The 15,553-nt window shown below is 41.5% G+C and overlaps 1 protein-coding gene across 2 annotated transcripts in view; it reads left to right on the forward strand.

Moving 5' to 3' along the window:
* Positions 1-15,553, forward strand: part of NSF (N-ethylmaleimide sensitive factor, vesicle fusing ATPase) — an 81,353-nt gene that overhangs the window by 63,903 nt on the left and 1,897 nt on the right. For both annotated transcript variants that reach the window (XM_085316162.1, XM_085316161.1), the window contains exons 18-20: positions 6,633-6,767; positions 7,567-7,680; positions 15,292-15,347. In XM_085316162.1, coding sequence (XP_085172288.1) covers positions 6,633-6,767; positions 7,567-7,680; positions 15,292-15,347 — 305 coding nt within the window. The remainder of the gene's footprint in view (positions 1-6,632; positions 6,768-7,566; positions 7,681-15,291; positions 15,348-15,553) is intronic.

A 15,553-nucleotide genomic window follows, 5' to 3' on the forward strand; every position in this document is an offset into this window, starting at 1 on the left:
TGCAAATGCATGCTTTAGCTGTACATGAATAGCATCAGTACTATTTACCTGCTGCATGARGTCAAAGTGACATAAAATCTCCCTTGGACTGAGGTCATGGTTCAGGTTCATTCCTTGTAAAACTGGAGAGTCCTGGCTTTCCAGAGCTCTCCTGGCTATCAGACATGTCCCAGTGCTGAGAAAATTTGTTGTCAAGTTGCTGAGGAGACAAGATCCGTTTTTCGTTGCTATTAGATAGGCTCTTGTTAGTCTGAATGGCCCCAAGTATGAACTGCACAGTTATTTTGAAGAGTTTAGGAACAGGAATTACAAAGCAGTTGAAACTGCAAGCAAGGCATGTGTGGGAAGCAGAACGTGTGTCTCAGCAGTACAGCTATGCTGCTCCCATCTCAGTGACCTGGATTATGTATTCACACAGTATTCTCACGGCACTTGCAGTGAGTATGCTTAATGTGCAAGCACCTTCCTGTGATTGCTGTGGGCTTTTGGTATATAAGATGAGCATTTGCGGGATGATATTTTGTAGCTTATGCATTGAACTATACATCTCCAATAAACTGGCTCATGAAAACTGCCTCCCAGACTCCCCCTCTTCCTATTACACCTATATTACTTTAATTCGGTGTGGGAAGTGCAAATACTCCGAGCTCCTGGTTTTCCAGGCTTTTTGGCTTGTTTATTCGTTTGCAGAAGTTTTGGGAGTAAACACGTAAGACTTTAAAGAAACTAGACACATCTCTGAATTTGCTTTAAATTCTCATTCACAGCTCATGATTCCTAGTTACTCTGAGCAATGCTTGAATAGTGGTATCTATTACTAGTTCAAGAAGACTGAAAAACATTGCATTTGTTTAGCATCTTTTTTAAACCAATTAAAAAGCTTTTCTAAAATGGATTGAAGAGRAGAAAATAAACCATGTTCTCTTGGGTCTTTATTTCAATCAAGTTTCYCTGTGTTGTACAGGAGAAGAGACTAGAGGGGGGGAATAGAAAGACTGAAAAGGACTGTCGCAGCAGGGAGCCAAGCGGGAGAAAAGGACTTCTCTGAGAACTAAGCAGCAGCAGCTCCGAAAGCCGAAGCTGCTTCATCTACATGCAGAGTCACACAAGGCATGGAGACGCTCACCAGCCCCACAGAGGTTTCACATGTGCTTCCCTGCTGGTTCCTGTGAAAAGCTAACAATTGACTCAAAGGGTGAAAGACCATTGCAGCATCCCCGCACTAAGCTGGACGTACAATTTGTGCAGTGTTATGAAATGTCTGGCTTAGCGAGATGCTCTTGAACGCTCTTGTGGATGCCCTTCCAATGCTCCCAGAGGCCCCCAGCCCCTTTCCTCCCTGAGACATTGGAGGCATTTGCAGATTTATGAAAGTTGACGGGAGGAAAAGGGAGAATAATCTCCTTGTTTGATATAATCTCACATGCATTCCTGATTCCACTTCAGTTGGTGTGAAATAGAAGCAACTGTAGTCAACAGTGACGTTAAGTTTACACCTGTAAAGCTGGAGAACTGCATTCTCTCTCGTTACATGCAAAGAATTGTTGTTACCCCCAAAATATCTGCTTAAAATTTTAGAAGGGACCAGAGTTGAGTGAATAGCTATTGGGTAGCCAACAGAGGCACTTCCATCATAGTTGGCTTATAGCATACTTTGAGCTCCCTTCTGCTTCCCTTGCCTGGGACTGGTTAGTTTTTCTGAATTCGTGCAATCTGAGACTCTGTTTGCATGTTGAGACTCCATTTGTGTGTAGCAGAGCGTATTTAATTCTCACATGATCCAAATTGCCTTTGGTAGTTAATGCAATACTATGGTGCCCATTAGGAGGTGAAYATTGTGTTAGAATCGATCTAGAAATACTTGCAAATGTAGCAGTTTAAAATGACTTCTTTTGATCTTTGAATTCCGTAGTTCTTTGCATGCTTATCCATGTTATTCAGATAAAATCCATGCAGTAGGCAGAGGGGAAATCTAGGGCTATCCCATCTCCAGAATACAATGGAGCAAGTTGCCTACCTCTCTACTGGGCATCTTCCCATGAGCCTAGAGGGAGCTTGGGCTCCTGACTAGGGTACTTTAATTGCCTTAAAGCAGGCGGGATGAATCCAGGCTTAAGTGACATGCCCGTATCTAATTCTTGTTGGTGGCAGAATTGGCACTAAAACTACCATGATGAGTCTGATACAGAATTATCTAAAGCTGTTGAAGTTCCTTATTACTTGGTTAGTACTCTTTGGTAATAGTGGTTTTTGGACGTTCAACTTGAATCTTGGTCTTCTATGGGCTGAACACATACGGCATCTTGCCCTTACAGTGGCTACTATAGAAATTAAGGGTGAAAAACGTGAAGGTTTCTGAAGATGGGGACACTTTAGCAGTGTATCTTATGGGAAGGATGAAACCAACTGTATCTGTGTGTCACTGCAGAGTAGTTGGATGAGCTCAGCTTTTTCAATTTGGCTTGATGGCTTTTCATGCTTTTGTGGTACTGCTTGGGGCAAAACATTTCTGATTTGTAGGTTTTCCTGTTTTGTGCTGAGCAAGTTGCCTTGAAACTTCTAAAAATACAAGGGACTCCTAACATGTCTTCATTTTCTTTTAGTAATTGATATGGCAGAGGTTATGCTTTTCAGTGGATGAAGTTGAAAGGTAGCATGCTGAAATGCATAGCTTCTTTTGAAGAAAACAGGGAAAAATCCATGCATTTTAGGTGCAGCATTTAAAAATTTTAAGCAATGTTTTGCAATATAACCACCTGTTCTGATGAGTTTTCTAACTTTCAGTCACCACTTGTTTGGGATCTTGAGCATGGATCGAAACACTCATATCTAAAAAATACTGATGAATCTGTCCTCTGTTAGCTTGTCCTATTACTTTTGAACCTTGTTAAGCTTTTGCTATTCTTAGTGTTGTGCTACATGAGTTCAACTTAACTTTGTGTGCAAGCTTTCGTCCTTTTATTTGATTTAAACCTGACCCTTGATAATTTCATGTCGTGCTTTGCGGTTTTTATTCTGAGAAACAGCAGTTTTAAGCTGCACCTACTGTACACAATCTATGACTTTGTAGACTTCTCTAGTACCCCCATCCAATTTGCCAAGAGTCCATTTAGAGAAGCCATTCCATGCTTCTCACCGTCCCCGTTGCTCTCCTCTGATTTCTCTAGGTCAGTCTTATATTCAAAATTGTATTTGCAGTGACTAGGATTGCACAGTATCTTTAAAGAGGATTCATGCAGTAGAGTAACTTCTGTTTTACTCTTTCCCCATTCTAAAAATTTCTAAATTGTTTATTTTGCATGATGCTTAGCACTGRGGTTGTATTTTCAGAGGGCTTGCTGCAATGACTGATTCCCGTGGCTTKCTTAAATGGTAATAACTCATTTTAGAGCCGTTTTTGTGTGTGTGGTAATTGTCTGCTGGCCTGATTTACCGCAAGTTTTGGGTTCGTCTGACCAAAAGTGGCTGTCAGCAGTTTGGTTGCCTAAAACTAGTCTAGTTGTTTAGAATATAGTTTGCTGTGTGAGTCCGGAGTGTAGGCAACTTCTTTGGGAGGAGATAACTGTCATCTGGGCTTTGTTAACCAAAAAAGAAGTCAAGATGACGAGCTCATATATGGACACCTGAAGTCAGAAGAGGTGAAACTTATCTCACTAATTAAATCTCTATACTGTTTATATCCAGTTCATGGTGAGCCCTTTTAGTCTCTGATGAAACCACAAACTGATCTCCGTTTTTATCGTGATCAAACACGTACTGCATCAACTTAGAAGTCGTTCAGCTAGTGTCTTTCACAAAGTTAGTTTGCAAGCCGTTTCCCCTCGACTGATGTTGTATCTGCTGTGCGATGCTCTGTGTCCATGCTGTTAGCTGTATTTTGGGAACAGAAATTGCCTTGCTGGCCAYAGCGGAGCTCTTTTTTATAAAAATGTTCATAGTTCGTGCTGAACTCTTATTAACACTGTTCATTTCTCAACCTGCTCTGGATTTCACATGGTTTCACATATTGTAATAAAAAATTTTCTCTTTTTAAAAAAGAAATAATTGTAGCTTGTAAAGCAGATCAGTCATAGTGGTAGAAGTTCACACAGATCTGTGTTTGCAGGACAGGGAGAGTGTGTGATTTGGAGGTCTTGATTCTGTCTTAATTTCCTTCAGTCTCCTTATCCGTGTAATAAGAAAACTGTTCAAAGATGCCTAACAGCATGCAAACTTGTTACAATTTTTTCACTACATAGCTTTTTTTTCTCTTTACAGGACCTGTAATTTTTACTGAGTTATTATAGCTTATATAGTATCAGGTATATTGGTAGTATATTGATAAAATGAACAAAAGAACACTGATGACCGTGTGTTGGGAAATAAAGAACAACCAAAAAGCAAAATAAGCCAGGATTAAGATGAAGCTATCTCCATCAAATCTGCTGATGATCTCCATCTCTATTTTGCTCTTATGGAAGATTTTAAACATGCATCAGTTCTGCTGTCCTGCATGTTGCTATCCCAACTATATCTTAGCAAGTTGAAGGCACCTTTTAGCCCTGTCCTWGGGTGGTAACTTGAGAGCTGATGTCAGTGGCTCTCTATAGCATCTGCATCACACTTCTGTGGTTCATGGGCARCTGAGGCTTTTGGTGTCTTTAGAGGATTGATTTCACACGGCTTCCAAGCCTGTGTTTAAAGTGTGTTTTTACCAGCTTCAGAGGTGAAGACAACTGAAGTTTTGTCTTTGTGTAGGCAAAAAATTTATCCATTGCTGGGCATCATTTATTCTTTTTGGTCTACTAAGTGCTTTAGCTGAAACTGAACACACCTGATGGGACTTTCTTGTGCTCTTAATTCTTCAACTTGTGCTCCTCACAGGAGTGAGGATCAAATCCCATTCATTTACTCTCCAGTGAGTGCGTAATTCTTCTTATCTTTGCATGCAGGATCTTTTTTAGCTACTCAAATTTGACTCAGCCTTGTAAAATTGTAAAATATTTTCCTGGACTTGCCATATGCAATGACTGTAAAAAAAGAAAATGAATGATATGCCACACCAAAGCACCAGACATATAGAACATGGCACAAGAAGCAGTTTATGAAATAGCTGTATTTATCATGGWTTATGCAGATAAACACTCAGACCTTATTCTGCTTGCTGAGTGCCATCAGCAGGTGAGTTTTGTCTAGCTATAAGGCATTTTCCCAGCCTTGCATTTTTAAACCTGGCATTTCTGGTTCTGATTGTCATAAATTCACAGGTTGGCTGCTTTTCCCCATTAAATTTCCCAGTATGTTTCTTAAGATGCCCCCTCTAAGAGATGCCTGAACTCATGCGTGTGGTGCCTCCTGAGATGYAGACAGTGATTAATACACAAAAGTGTTCGCACAGGGTTTCCCTGACARTGCCTTTGTGTGAAGCTCATGACCTGGGGCATGCTCTGGTTTCAACTTGCCASATGTGACTTCCTTGTGCTATCTTAAGCTAAACACAAACCTGAAGCAAGCACTTTGGTTAGTTGCCATTTCTGGTACTTTCTCGTTGTCCATCATTCAGAGCAGGAGTGTAATCTGTTCAAATATGAAGTTAGTGAAACAGAATGACAACCAGGGGAAAACAAGTTGTGTGGTTGTGAAGACGCATCAACTTCATCAAAGATGTATTATGTTTAAGTAGGTTTTCATTCTTCATTAGAGGAATGCAAAGCTTTCATAAAATTAGTTGTGAATACCCTGTGGGGAAGGTTTTTGTGTTTTTCGGTGATAAACTGAGGTTTTGCGTTGCAAAGATGAAATCTAGAACTTCGTTCTCTGTTTCTGAGCATCAGCGAAACTCCTGTGCGGCAAATGAGTAGGATAGCGGGCCCAGCCAGGCCTCTCCTCAACCTGGTGGCTTCCAATGGCCTGAATTGTAAAAGGGACCGATCACAGCTCACAGTCCTGCCAGACCCTTCCATCAGCCAGCCTGTGTCAGTGTTCACACACTGAATGGGAAAATTCAAATAGCATTGAAATGACATGTGCAAGACGAGCTAGTGAAAGTTGATTTTTATTGGCACTGGACATTTTCCAGTCTTTGCTCCTTAACACTATTATTTATAGAATTAGTGTGCACAATGTTGGTTGGAACTCAGAGGCTGCCAGACTTGTTACCAGCCTTTTGGACAACCACAGTGGCAATGGGAAATCTTATGCACCTATGGCCAGCTGTGTTCTTAAAGCATGAGCTGTAAAACCATTGCAGCTGTCTGTACAGTGGCACAGAGTGTCACTATACCCACAGAATTTCTAAAAAGAGGGTATTACTCTGAAAAGTCACCTGTAATTAAGTTTTTGGAGTGGGAGTTGGTTTATACTTTTAAATCTAATGAGGTTTCAGCTATTTGCAATGGTGAATTTAGTAGAAAAGGTAAGATAGGAAAACCATGAGTGCRGGTGAACAGGTATTATTTTGACTTCTGCAGTCTGGTCCTAGTCTTGTATGGTTGATGTTGACTACCTCAAATATTGATGTGTAATCTTTATTAATTTTATTTTAAGGGATATTTTTAAATGGTCATTTTCTCTCTAGTTRGCTGCAGCTTACCAAGTCTGATTCCTCTCCTTTTGTTTTTCTTTCCTTGACGCTTTTCCTGTTGTATGAACAGGGTCGCAAGCTTCTAATCATTGGAACCACCAGTCGCAAAGATGTACTGCAGGAAATGGAAATGCTGAATGCTTTCAGCACTACTATTCATGTGCCCAATATTGCAACAGGAGAGCAGCTGATGGAGGCATTGGAGGTGAGAAAAAGTTAATGAATGACAAAAAAGCTCAAAATTGAAATTCATGAAAATGATTTTGCAGTAAATCTGAATTTTGGAACTCTCTCGCTTAGCTATGACCTGACAGTAATTATAAGGCTTCCTTGAATTACTTTGTCMTATGATAAATTAAAGAAAAATAAGAGCAGTAGATTTAGGGAAGAAGTTCATGGAGTGGATTGAGAAGTTCAGAGGGCATGGAAGTAGGTAAAATTGTTTAATTGGGGCACTTAAACTGAAATATGCCTGGAGGATRCTGAGCTCTCATTAGGTGGAACAACATTAAATGAAAGAGCTCAGTACTGGAGAGATTAGTTTCTTTATAAATTGATGCTCTGAATGACTTCTTATGCTCTGCCGTAGTGGGAATTTGTACACCTATTTAAGCCATTAAAATAAACTTAAAGGCAGAAGTTCTGTGCAACCTTGCAGAGTTATCACAATGATAAAATCACTGAAGCATGAAAGATTTTGCAACTTCTGCAACAGATTTGAAAACATTGTGGCATGAGCCACTATGTTCCTTCTAGACTTCAATCTGGAGAAAACCTAGAATGGGTCATAAGACTGAATTAGCAACTAGCTGCTTAGAGATGCTATGAAAAGAAACATGCAATAAAACAGTCTAGTATTTTGCCTCATCTTAGATGGATTTTTCACAATATACCGTCTTTCTAAGCTAGAAAATGATCTAGCTTCTTRTTCCCTTTGCCCTGGGTGAGATAGCATTTCTCCTACTGACAGTCTCCTGACTTTCTTTTTTTCCCTCCCCTGACAGCTTCTGGGTAACTTCAAAGACAAAGAGCGCAGCACCATTGCACAGAATGTCAAAGGGAAGACYGTGTGGATTGGTATCAAGAAGCTGCTGATGCTGATAGAAATGTCATTACAAGTAAGAACTTTTCTGGTCCAGGAASGACTGGGGTAAATAGAACAGTCTGAGGCTCCCACCTATCTACAGACTCTTACTTTGACTGTGTGGTAGGAGCCTTTGAACATGTTTAACTGAAAAAAAAGAAGAAATTTTCTAAACAAAGAAATTGCCAGGTCTTGGTCTGTGGAGAGCTCTTTAAAGACCGTAGTGCCTATAGGCTGTTTAGGGCTGCACTTCAGAGAAGAGTATCTGGCAACTAGAGGGAGTGGATTAACTTACCTTTCATGACATTTCTGCTCTACACACAGCATGTTAAGATTGCAGATAGTGATCATTTAGTTTTTTTTTTTTTTCTTAAGAAAAAGGTGCCTGTGCAGGTGTATGTGCTCTTTCCCTGAAGAAGATAAATCTGTCAGGCTGTTCAGCTGCTCCTCTCTTTATTTTCCACTTTCAGCACTTTAAAGAAAATAATTGCAGAGGGTAGAAATATGTAGCTCTTAACCCTCCCCCGCACCCATCATCTATGCCTGCAAGCCAGCCATCAAGCTTCTGCTCGACAGTATATGCATGCTAAAAATGAGAGGGTGTAGCGTGCAGCCCTAATCCTCCCCGGCTGACATTTCAGCGCCCTTCTGAGCCCTCCCTCCCTGTCCACACACACTCTCTTTTCACATCAAATGGATTTAGTGCAGCTGAGTGAACTGTCCTTAGATCTTCCTAGGAGAGGCTGAGCATAAGCTAAGAGGCATGTAGTTTAGCAGCATATAAGTCATGTATCCCTCTGTTCACTATTCGCAATTCTGTTAAAACTTGCACAGGACTAAGGATATGCTCTGACTGGATGTCACCTCAGGGAATAAAGTCATTTATCTAGATTACTTTTTCCTCTTCTTCCTTGGCTTTTAATTCCATACCTACAGGCAAGTCATTGCTCACATGTATTAAATGTATTTAAGGGGTGCAGGCCTTCAGGGACTGCCTGGCTCAGTTGCAGTCCATTTCACTTAGCCTTGACAATGGATTCCTTCTTCTGACACAGGCCCTTTTTTTAAAAAAATTTTTTCTTCTTTTTTTCTTTCTTTTCTTTTTTTCTTTTTCTTTTTTTTTTTACTGCTTTGACTCTGAATATTAAGTATTCATTCTTATCAAAACTGAAAGTGAAGACTGTGTAAATTTTGTGCAGTTCTGAATTTGGATAGAAGTACTTACCCAGACTTGTTTACAGCATTGTCTCATGGCTGCACACCTATAATGCTGTAGTTAGGGGATCTTCRTGCATAGCAGACAGGATACTGCCATGGACTATCTAGACAGGTAAGCTGGTCTTGTGCATTTTTTTAACCAGACAACTGTTTTATAGATAAATCCATAATTTCTGGTCAAGCTGAGAGAAGACAGGCAATACTATGGCTTGGTTCATGCCATTTTCTACAAATTGGAGAGGCACAAAATGAAGAGTTATTACTGCTAATAATATAATCACCTGTCTATGCTACTATACATGGATGGCTGGTAGCAGTGTAGCTAGTGTTATTACACTGAATTCATAAAATCACAGAAYAGTTGGGGTTAGAAGGGACCTCTGGCGATCATCCAGTCCAATCCCAGTTGCTCAAACGAAGTCAGCTAGAGCAGGTTGCCCCACACTGTGTCAGGTCAGGTTTTAAATATCTCCAAGCATGGAGACTCCACAAGCCCTCTGGGCATCCTGTTCCAATACTGAACCACCATTGCAGTGAWGAAAGGATTTCTAGTGTTCAAGTGGAATTTCCTGTGTTTCGGTTTGTGCCCATTGCCTCTTGTCCTGTGACTGGGTGCCACTGAGAAGAACCTGTCCCCATCTTCTTTATTCTCTCCCATTGGATATTGATAAGATCTTCCCCCTTCTCTTCTCTTGGCTAAACAGTCCCAGCTCTCTCCTTGCTGATGACAATTCTTTCAGCATAGCAGTTTAGCCAGTTTTCAATCCACTGCATTGCCCACTTACCTAGCCTGTACTTCATCAGATATTATGAGAGACAGTGTAAAAAAGACTACTAAAGTCAAGGTATACAACATCCATTGATCTCCCCTCATCTACTAATTTGATCATCTCATCATAGAAGGCTATCAGGTCGGTTAAGCACTTGCCAGTATTGGCAACTTTGAGTTTCAGCAAGTAGCCTTAGAACACATTTTCTAGCGATGAAAGAAGAGTTTAGTTTGTATATCTCACTGTCAAGTCATATTTTATTTTAACAGAACTATCTAATTGATCCTTTGCTGCCATTTTCAGATTGTGATGAATTTTAAATGTTCATTTCACTTTTTCATAGTTTGCTGAAATTTCCATAAGATCCTGGCAGCTGGACTCTATTCTTTACAGGTGGATCATAGTCGTGATTCCTGTGCCAGTCACTGAGATAAGTAACCTCAGAATGAGCCAGGCTCTCTGTTCTACATAAGACTCTCTTTCAGCTAGCCTTGGAGTTCTTGCCTTGCTTCCTTCTCAGTGTTCAGGGTTCCTTGGGTCAGTCAGAGTTGTGAAACATTCTCTCTTAACTAAGTTGCCTGTTTTTGTAGCCTGCATAAAAAGAGTCTTTACTCTGCACTCAGTTTTGTGAATACTCTGTTGGCATTGGGATGTGCAACAGCATGAATACTTGCTATACTCCTACAAATTTTGCCTTTGACCTTGAGGCTGTGGTTCTGTACAGAGTGCCCCTACTTACATAGTGAATTGCTGTTCCTTCCACCATCAAAGATTCTTTTCTCTARTTTACCTCATTTGCAGAATACTTAATGTTTTAGAATCACACAGTTATTCTGGTTGGAAGGGACCTCAAGAGGTYGTCTAGTCTAGCCAGCTGCTCAAAGCAGGGTCAGTGTTGAATTCAGACCATCTTCAGAGATTTTATGTGTAGGTGTTAATCGACATCTCAGCACCCTCTACTGTCTCAGCGTTTGAGAAGAACAAGAYCTTTCCACCTCTAATAGGAAGGAATGAAGTTTGGTTGCGGAATGTTGCCAGCAAGGTGCACTTCTTGGCAGTTCATTTGCCTACCTCTTCTAGTTTTCTTACAGATAATCTRCCTGTGAGTCTAGATCACAGATGACAGGTCAAATCTGAGGACCTGATGGGCTGCCTCTTGAGTTACTGCTCTCAAAAAGTCCTTTCAGAGTGAACTTGTTCGCTGTCACTGTCAAGAAAAATGCTATAGGTCTTATTTCAGAAGGTCAGGGATCCCTTTCAGAGATGCTTCTCTCCTGATGGTCAAAGGTGAGCTGTATTATGTCCTTTTTCTCAAATATGTTTCTTTTTTGGGTTTCTTCAATGTGTGGAGAGATGGAGCACTGGTAATTCTTTCTTCTACTTGGCTTTGGCAGCTTTGGTTATTAGGCTTGGGTTRGCTGTCTGCGTAATTTGAGCTTTCGGTCACTTCCAAACTTCATGTCCAGGAGTGGCATTGAGAACTTCATCCAGCTTCTAACTCTGTCTCACAGTGCAGGTGTTATCTGCTTCTCTGAAGCAGACTGTGACCTGCTCTTTGGGTGAGTCTTGCTGAGAGCAGGAAGGTGCTGAACACATAAGCTCTGCTAACTGAACCTAATTTTCARTGTAATGTTCTTTCCATCTTTAGTATCATTTGACCTCATTTCCTCTGTGAGACCTCTTAAAATAGAAGGATGGGAGGCTTTCCCTTAGTTCTGTAGAAATCTGTCTGATATCTTGCATCAGTCAGCCATTTGATCAGATCTCTGTGTTCCTACACTGTCCATAGATTTTTGAAATGATTGATTTGGACATACTGTCTTGCGTGTGAGCCAGTTTATTAGCATAGGACTCAAATTTGGTGTTACCTTGGTAGATCTTTGAGCTCTTGTGTTCTAAACCCCTTCTGACATCTAAGAAGAGGGCATACTTCRCGGTTATTATGTCTTCAGAGCAGGGGAGATTTTGGCCATTGCGGCTAATCATCTACATACCTTCTTACTCAACAGATAGCCAGACTTCAGACTTTTTCCTAAATGTTTTGGAAAAGGAGAGGACTGTCTTTAGGTATTTGTGCAATTCTACTGAAGCTTTATGCTTTAAGGGTTGAATATGGATTTCATACACTCTACTTTAGGTGAGGTTTTTCCCTCTTGCCTTTATGGGCCCAGACTTTTCTGGACGGTAATTAGATCTTTTGGTGGAAACAAAAGTGTCTTGCTATTTGTATGCAGCATCTTTCCAAGTGATTTCTGGTGGCATGCAGGCCTGTTCTGCAACAGGAAAGATAGAACATCTGGTAGTGGCCAAAATATCATCTGCTGTCAACAGCAGTGCTGTGCATTCTTGACACAGAAACAAAGATTCATTCAGATTGGAAGGGACCTCTGGAGATCATCTAGTCCAGCCTTCCTGCTCAAGCAGAGTCAACTACAGTAGGTTGCTCAGGACCATGGCCAGTTGGGTTTTGAACATCTACAAGGATGGTGTCTCCACAACCTCTCTGGGCAATCCAACCCGTACCAGTATTCAACCACCCTCACCATAAAGTTTTACTTTTTGTTGGAATGGAATTTCCTGTGCCTCAATTTGTACTTCTTGTCCTTTCACCAGATACCACTGAGAAGAGTCTCTCTCTGCCCTCTTTACTCCCTTCCRTTGGGTATCTATATGCATTGCTAAGATCTCCCTGGAATCTTCTCTTCTCCTGGCTAAATAACCCCAACTCTCTCAGCCTCTCCTTGTATGAGARGTCCTCCAGTCACTTAATCAACTTTGTGGCCCTTCACTGGACTCACTCCAGTATGTGCCTGTCTTTCTTGCACTGGGGAGCCCAGTATTGGGCACAGTACTCCAGATGGGCCAAGTAGAGGGGAAGGATATCACCTCCTTCAGCCTTCTGGCAATGTTTTTTTCTAAAGCAGCCCTGGATACTGTTGGCCACCTTTTCCATGAGGGTACATTGGTGGCCCTTGTTGAACTTGGTGTCTCCCACGGCCCCCAGGTCCTTCTCTACAAAGCTCTTTTCCAGCTGTTTGGTCCTCGGAATAGTAGTGGTGCCTGGGGTTATTCCTCTTTYGGGCAGGACTTGTCATTTCCCTTTGTTGAGCCTCGTAAGATTGCTGTCTGCTCRTTTCTGCAGCCTGTCAAGGGGTCTCTAAGGAGCAGTCAACCCTCTGGTGCATCAGCTGCTCCTCCCAATTTTGTATCATTTGCAGACTTGCTGAAGGTGCACTCAGTCCCATCATCCAGGTCCTTAATGAAGAGGTTAAACAGTATTGGCCACCTGATCAACACTTGAGGGACTCCACTAGTGACTGACCTCCAGCTGGACTTTGTGCTGCTGATCACAGCCCTTTCAGCCTAGCAGTTTAGCCAGTTTCAGTTCACAGCACTGCCCACTTACTTAGCCTGCACTTCATCACTATATGACACTATGTGGCCACCTGGAGTTGTGTTCACACCTTGACCAAGTACGAGCTGTTCCTAGCACACCCAGAAAGTCAGAAGAGAAGTGGTACAGTTGTTATTTATCACTGGATAAATGAAGTTGGAAGAGACCTCAGGATGTCATTAGTCCAGTCTCCTGCTCAGATCAGGGTCAGCCTTGTGGTCAGACCAGAKTCGTTGGACAAAGAGGATCTGAGACCCTTTGGCAGGTGAGAGTCATAGCCTAACTGCTCAGTCATTGAGTGTTGGATTGCCCATGTGGCCCCCAAAGAAGGGTAACTCTAATCCAGTGTTTGGCATGTGTGGCCCATGTGCGCACAATCATATCCCAGTTGACTTCAGCTTTTCYGTTAGAAGTGAGAGAAGTGAAATAGTGACAAGAGGTGCTTTCCCCTTAAAAGCCATGTGCTGAACAGTAGAGACTGGGGAGAGGAGTTAGACTAGAGGGATACTGCCAACAGAAAACTTCTTGATCTCTTGTGACGTGGCACGATGATCCCTCTCTTAGCACCTTAGCACCTTACTCATTTCAAACTCTGATTTAGGTGGTGATGTAGCCTTTCTTTTTTGCTGTGATCCTGAACATTATGAATATTATTTTGCATGTTTAAAAACCCAACTTAGTAGCTCAGTGATTCTTGGTAAGTTCTTTTAAATCATCTTGTTTCAACAAATCAATTTTTCTAAACTGAAAGCAGTTCAGTAGTTGGTATTGAGCTATCRGCCTTGCTGACATATTCGCAGTGATAGGAAGTTACAGTTTTGGGGGTTTTTTCTTAGCACATAGCWGAAACACTTTGAGGCTATTTCTTCCCTGCTTTGCATGATCATTAACACTACTGTTTTTAGATATATTTTCTTTCAAGTTATTTTTAGACTTTTGTGTTGCCCTTGGTTGCAGTGGTCATTGCTTTAAGTAGATAGATTTTTCACATCTCAAGTTGGAAGATTTCCTTTAGGAATATYAAGCATATGAATAAGTTCAAGAGTCCCTTTTCTRCCTCTTTCATGAGAGGCCAGGGCAYATGGTGAAAGGATTTTTGTTTTGCTGGGGATAAATTCCGGTTCTCCTTTTTAGCAGAGCACTTGCCTGTGCTGGGAAGACAGTTTTGTAGTAGCATTTACTGAACATTTTCAGAAATAGCCTACTGTATTTTGGGCAGTGTWTTAGAGATGCAAGGTCTTGCTGAAGATTACAGAATAAACAGAAGATGGAGCCTTCTGGTCAAACTAACTCTTGCAACACAACTCAAAGATGCTCTGAGAACCGGCAGTTCCCAGTTACCAAATTTTTATAACCCAAACTCATAGTATCCTGACCTTGGTGAAGGAGGGATTTCGGATAGGAGTCTTCATTCCTGTTTCTATATTCTTTAAAAATAAAACAAATCCCCCATCATTCCTCAAGTCTTGTCCATGTTTTTCAGCTCTTTGTACTTTGATATAGTGATGGCAGTTTGCCTCAAGTATTTCGCAGTACAGATGCTCAACAAGCCGATGCGCACACACATGCATGAATTTAAACCTTGTGGCTTCTGGTGGCAGCCTGGGTGTGTTTCCTTAAAGCCCTTATTCTTACTTCCCTGTTGTATGTTCCCGGTTGACAGAGCTACAGCAAAAGTTGATACTGAAGTTCTGGAATCTTTGTACAGTGATTCAACTCTGCCTAACGTGCTAACCCACCATGTACACTTCCTCTCCTCTGGCACTTTTGCATCTAGAGCATGTAAGGAGTAAGGAACAGAGGAAAAATGGAGCAATCTTGAGTCCCTTCTGCTCCTGACTATACAATTTAGGCTAACCTAGCTCTGGAAAAGGGCAGGGAGAAGCAGGCACAGAGTAGGCCTAGTTTGTGCAGATTGAGGCTAGAAGGGGCTCTGTGGGATGAAGCTAGTGTGAGGTTTGCCATTAAAACAGAAATATCTGATAGAAACGATTGTGTGTATTTCCAAGTTGGCTTGTCTTGTGGCTACATGAACACACTATGCTTGTGCTAGTAAGCTTTGCGTTGTGGTGCAGTGCCATGTCTCCACTAGTTAGCTGCATACCTTCTGGACAAGCAAGCTTATCTCTGGCCAGGTCAAAGCATGGGCAAAGCAAACAGACATTCTTCTAGCTAGCTTTATGACTGTAGCTTCTTTTTATTATTGTGCTATTTGGGAGATTGTATCACATGTTAACGGAGATCTGTTTTGTCTGGTATGTAGATGGATCCTGAGTATCGGGTGAAAAAATTCCTGGCCCTTCTGAGAGAAGAAGGAACGTAAGTACTTYTATTTTAAAGGGTTATTCAAAATTCTTTTCTGGACTCGGAAACGAGGCGACCGCTCCTCTTTGAGGAGAAACTGTCCTCCTATATATGAAGAACCGTGTATCAGATCGGTTCTCCTTATAGCTGTGCCCCAGTTTTTACCAGCGAGGGGTCCTGAAGGCTTGCATGCCTGAATTCTCTACTTTCTCCATTTACCT

This window comes from Rhea americana, unplaced genomic scaffold (genome assembly GCF_003343005.1).
Source record: "Rhea americana isolate MKP2758 unplaced genomic scaffold, rheAme1 scaffold_453, whole genome shotgun sequence".
NCBI classification, from domain to species: Eukaryota; Metazoa; Chordata; class Aves; order Rheiformes; family Rheidae; genus Rhea; species Rhea americana.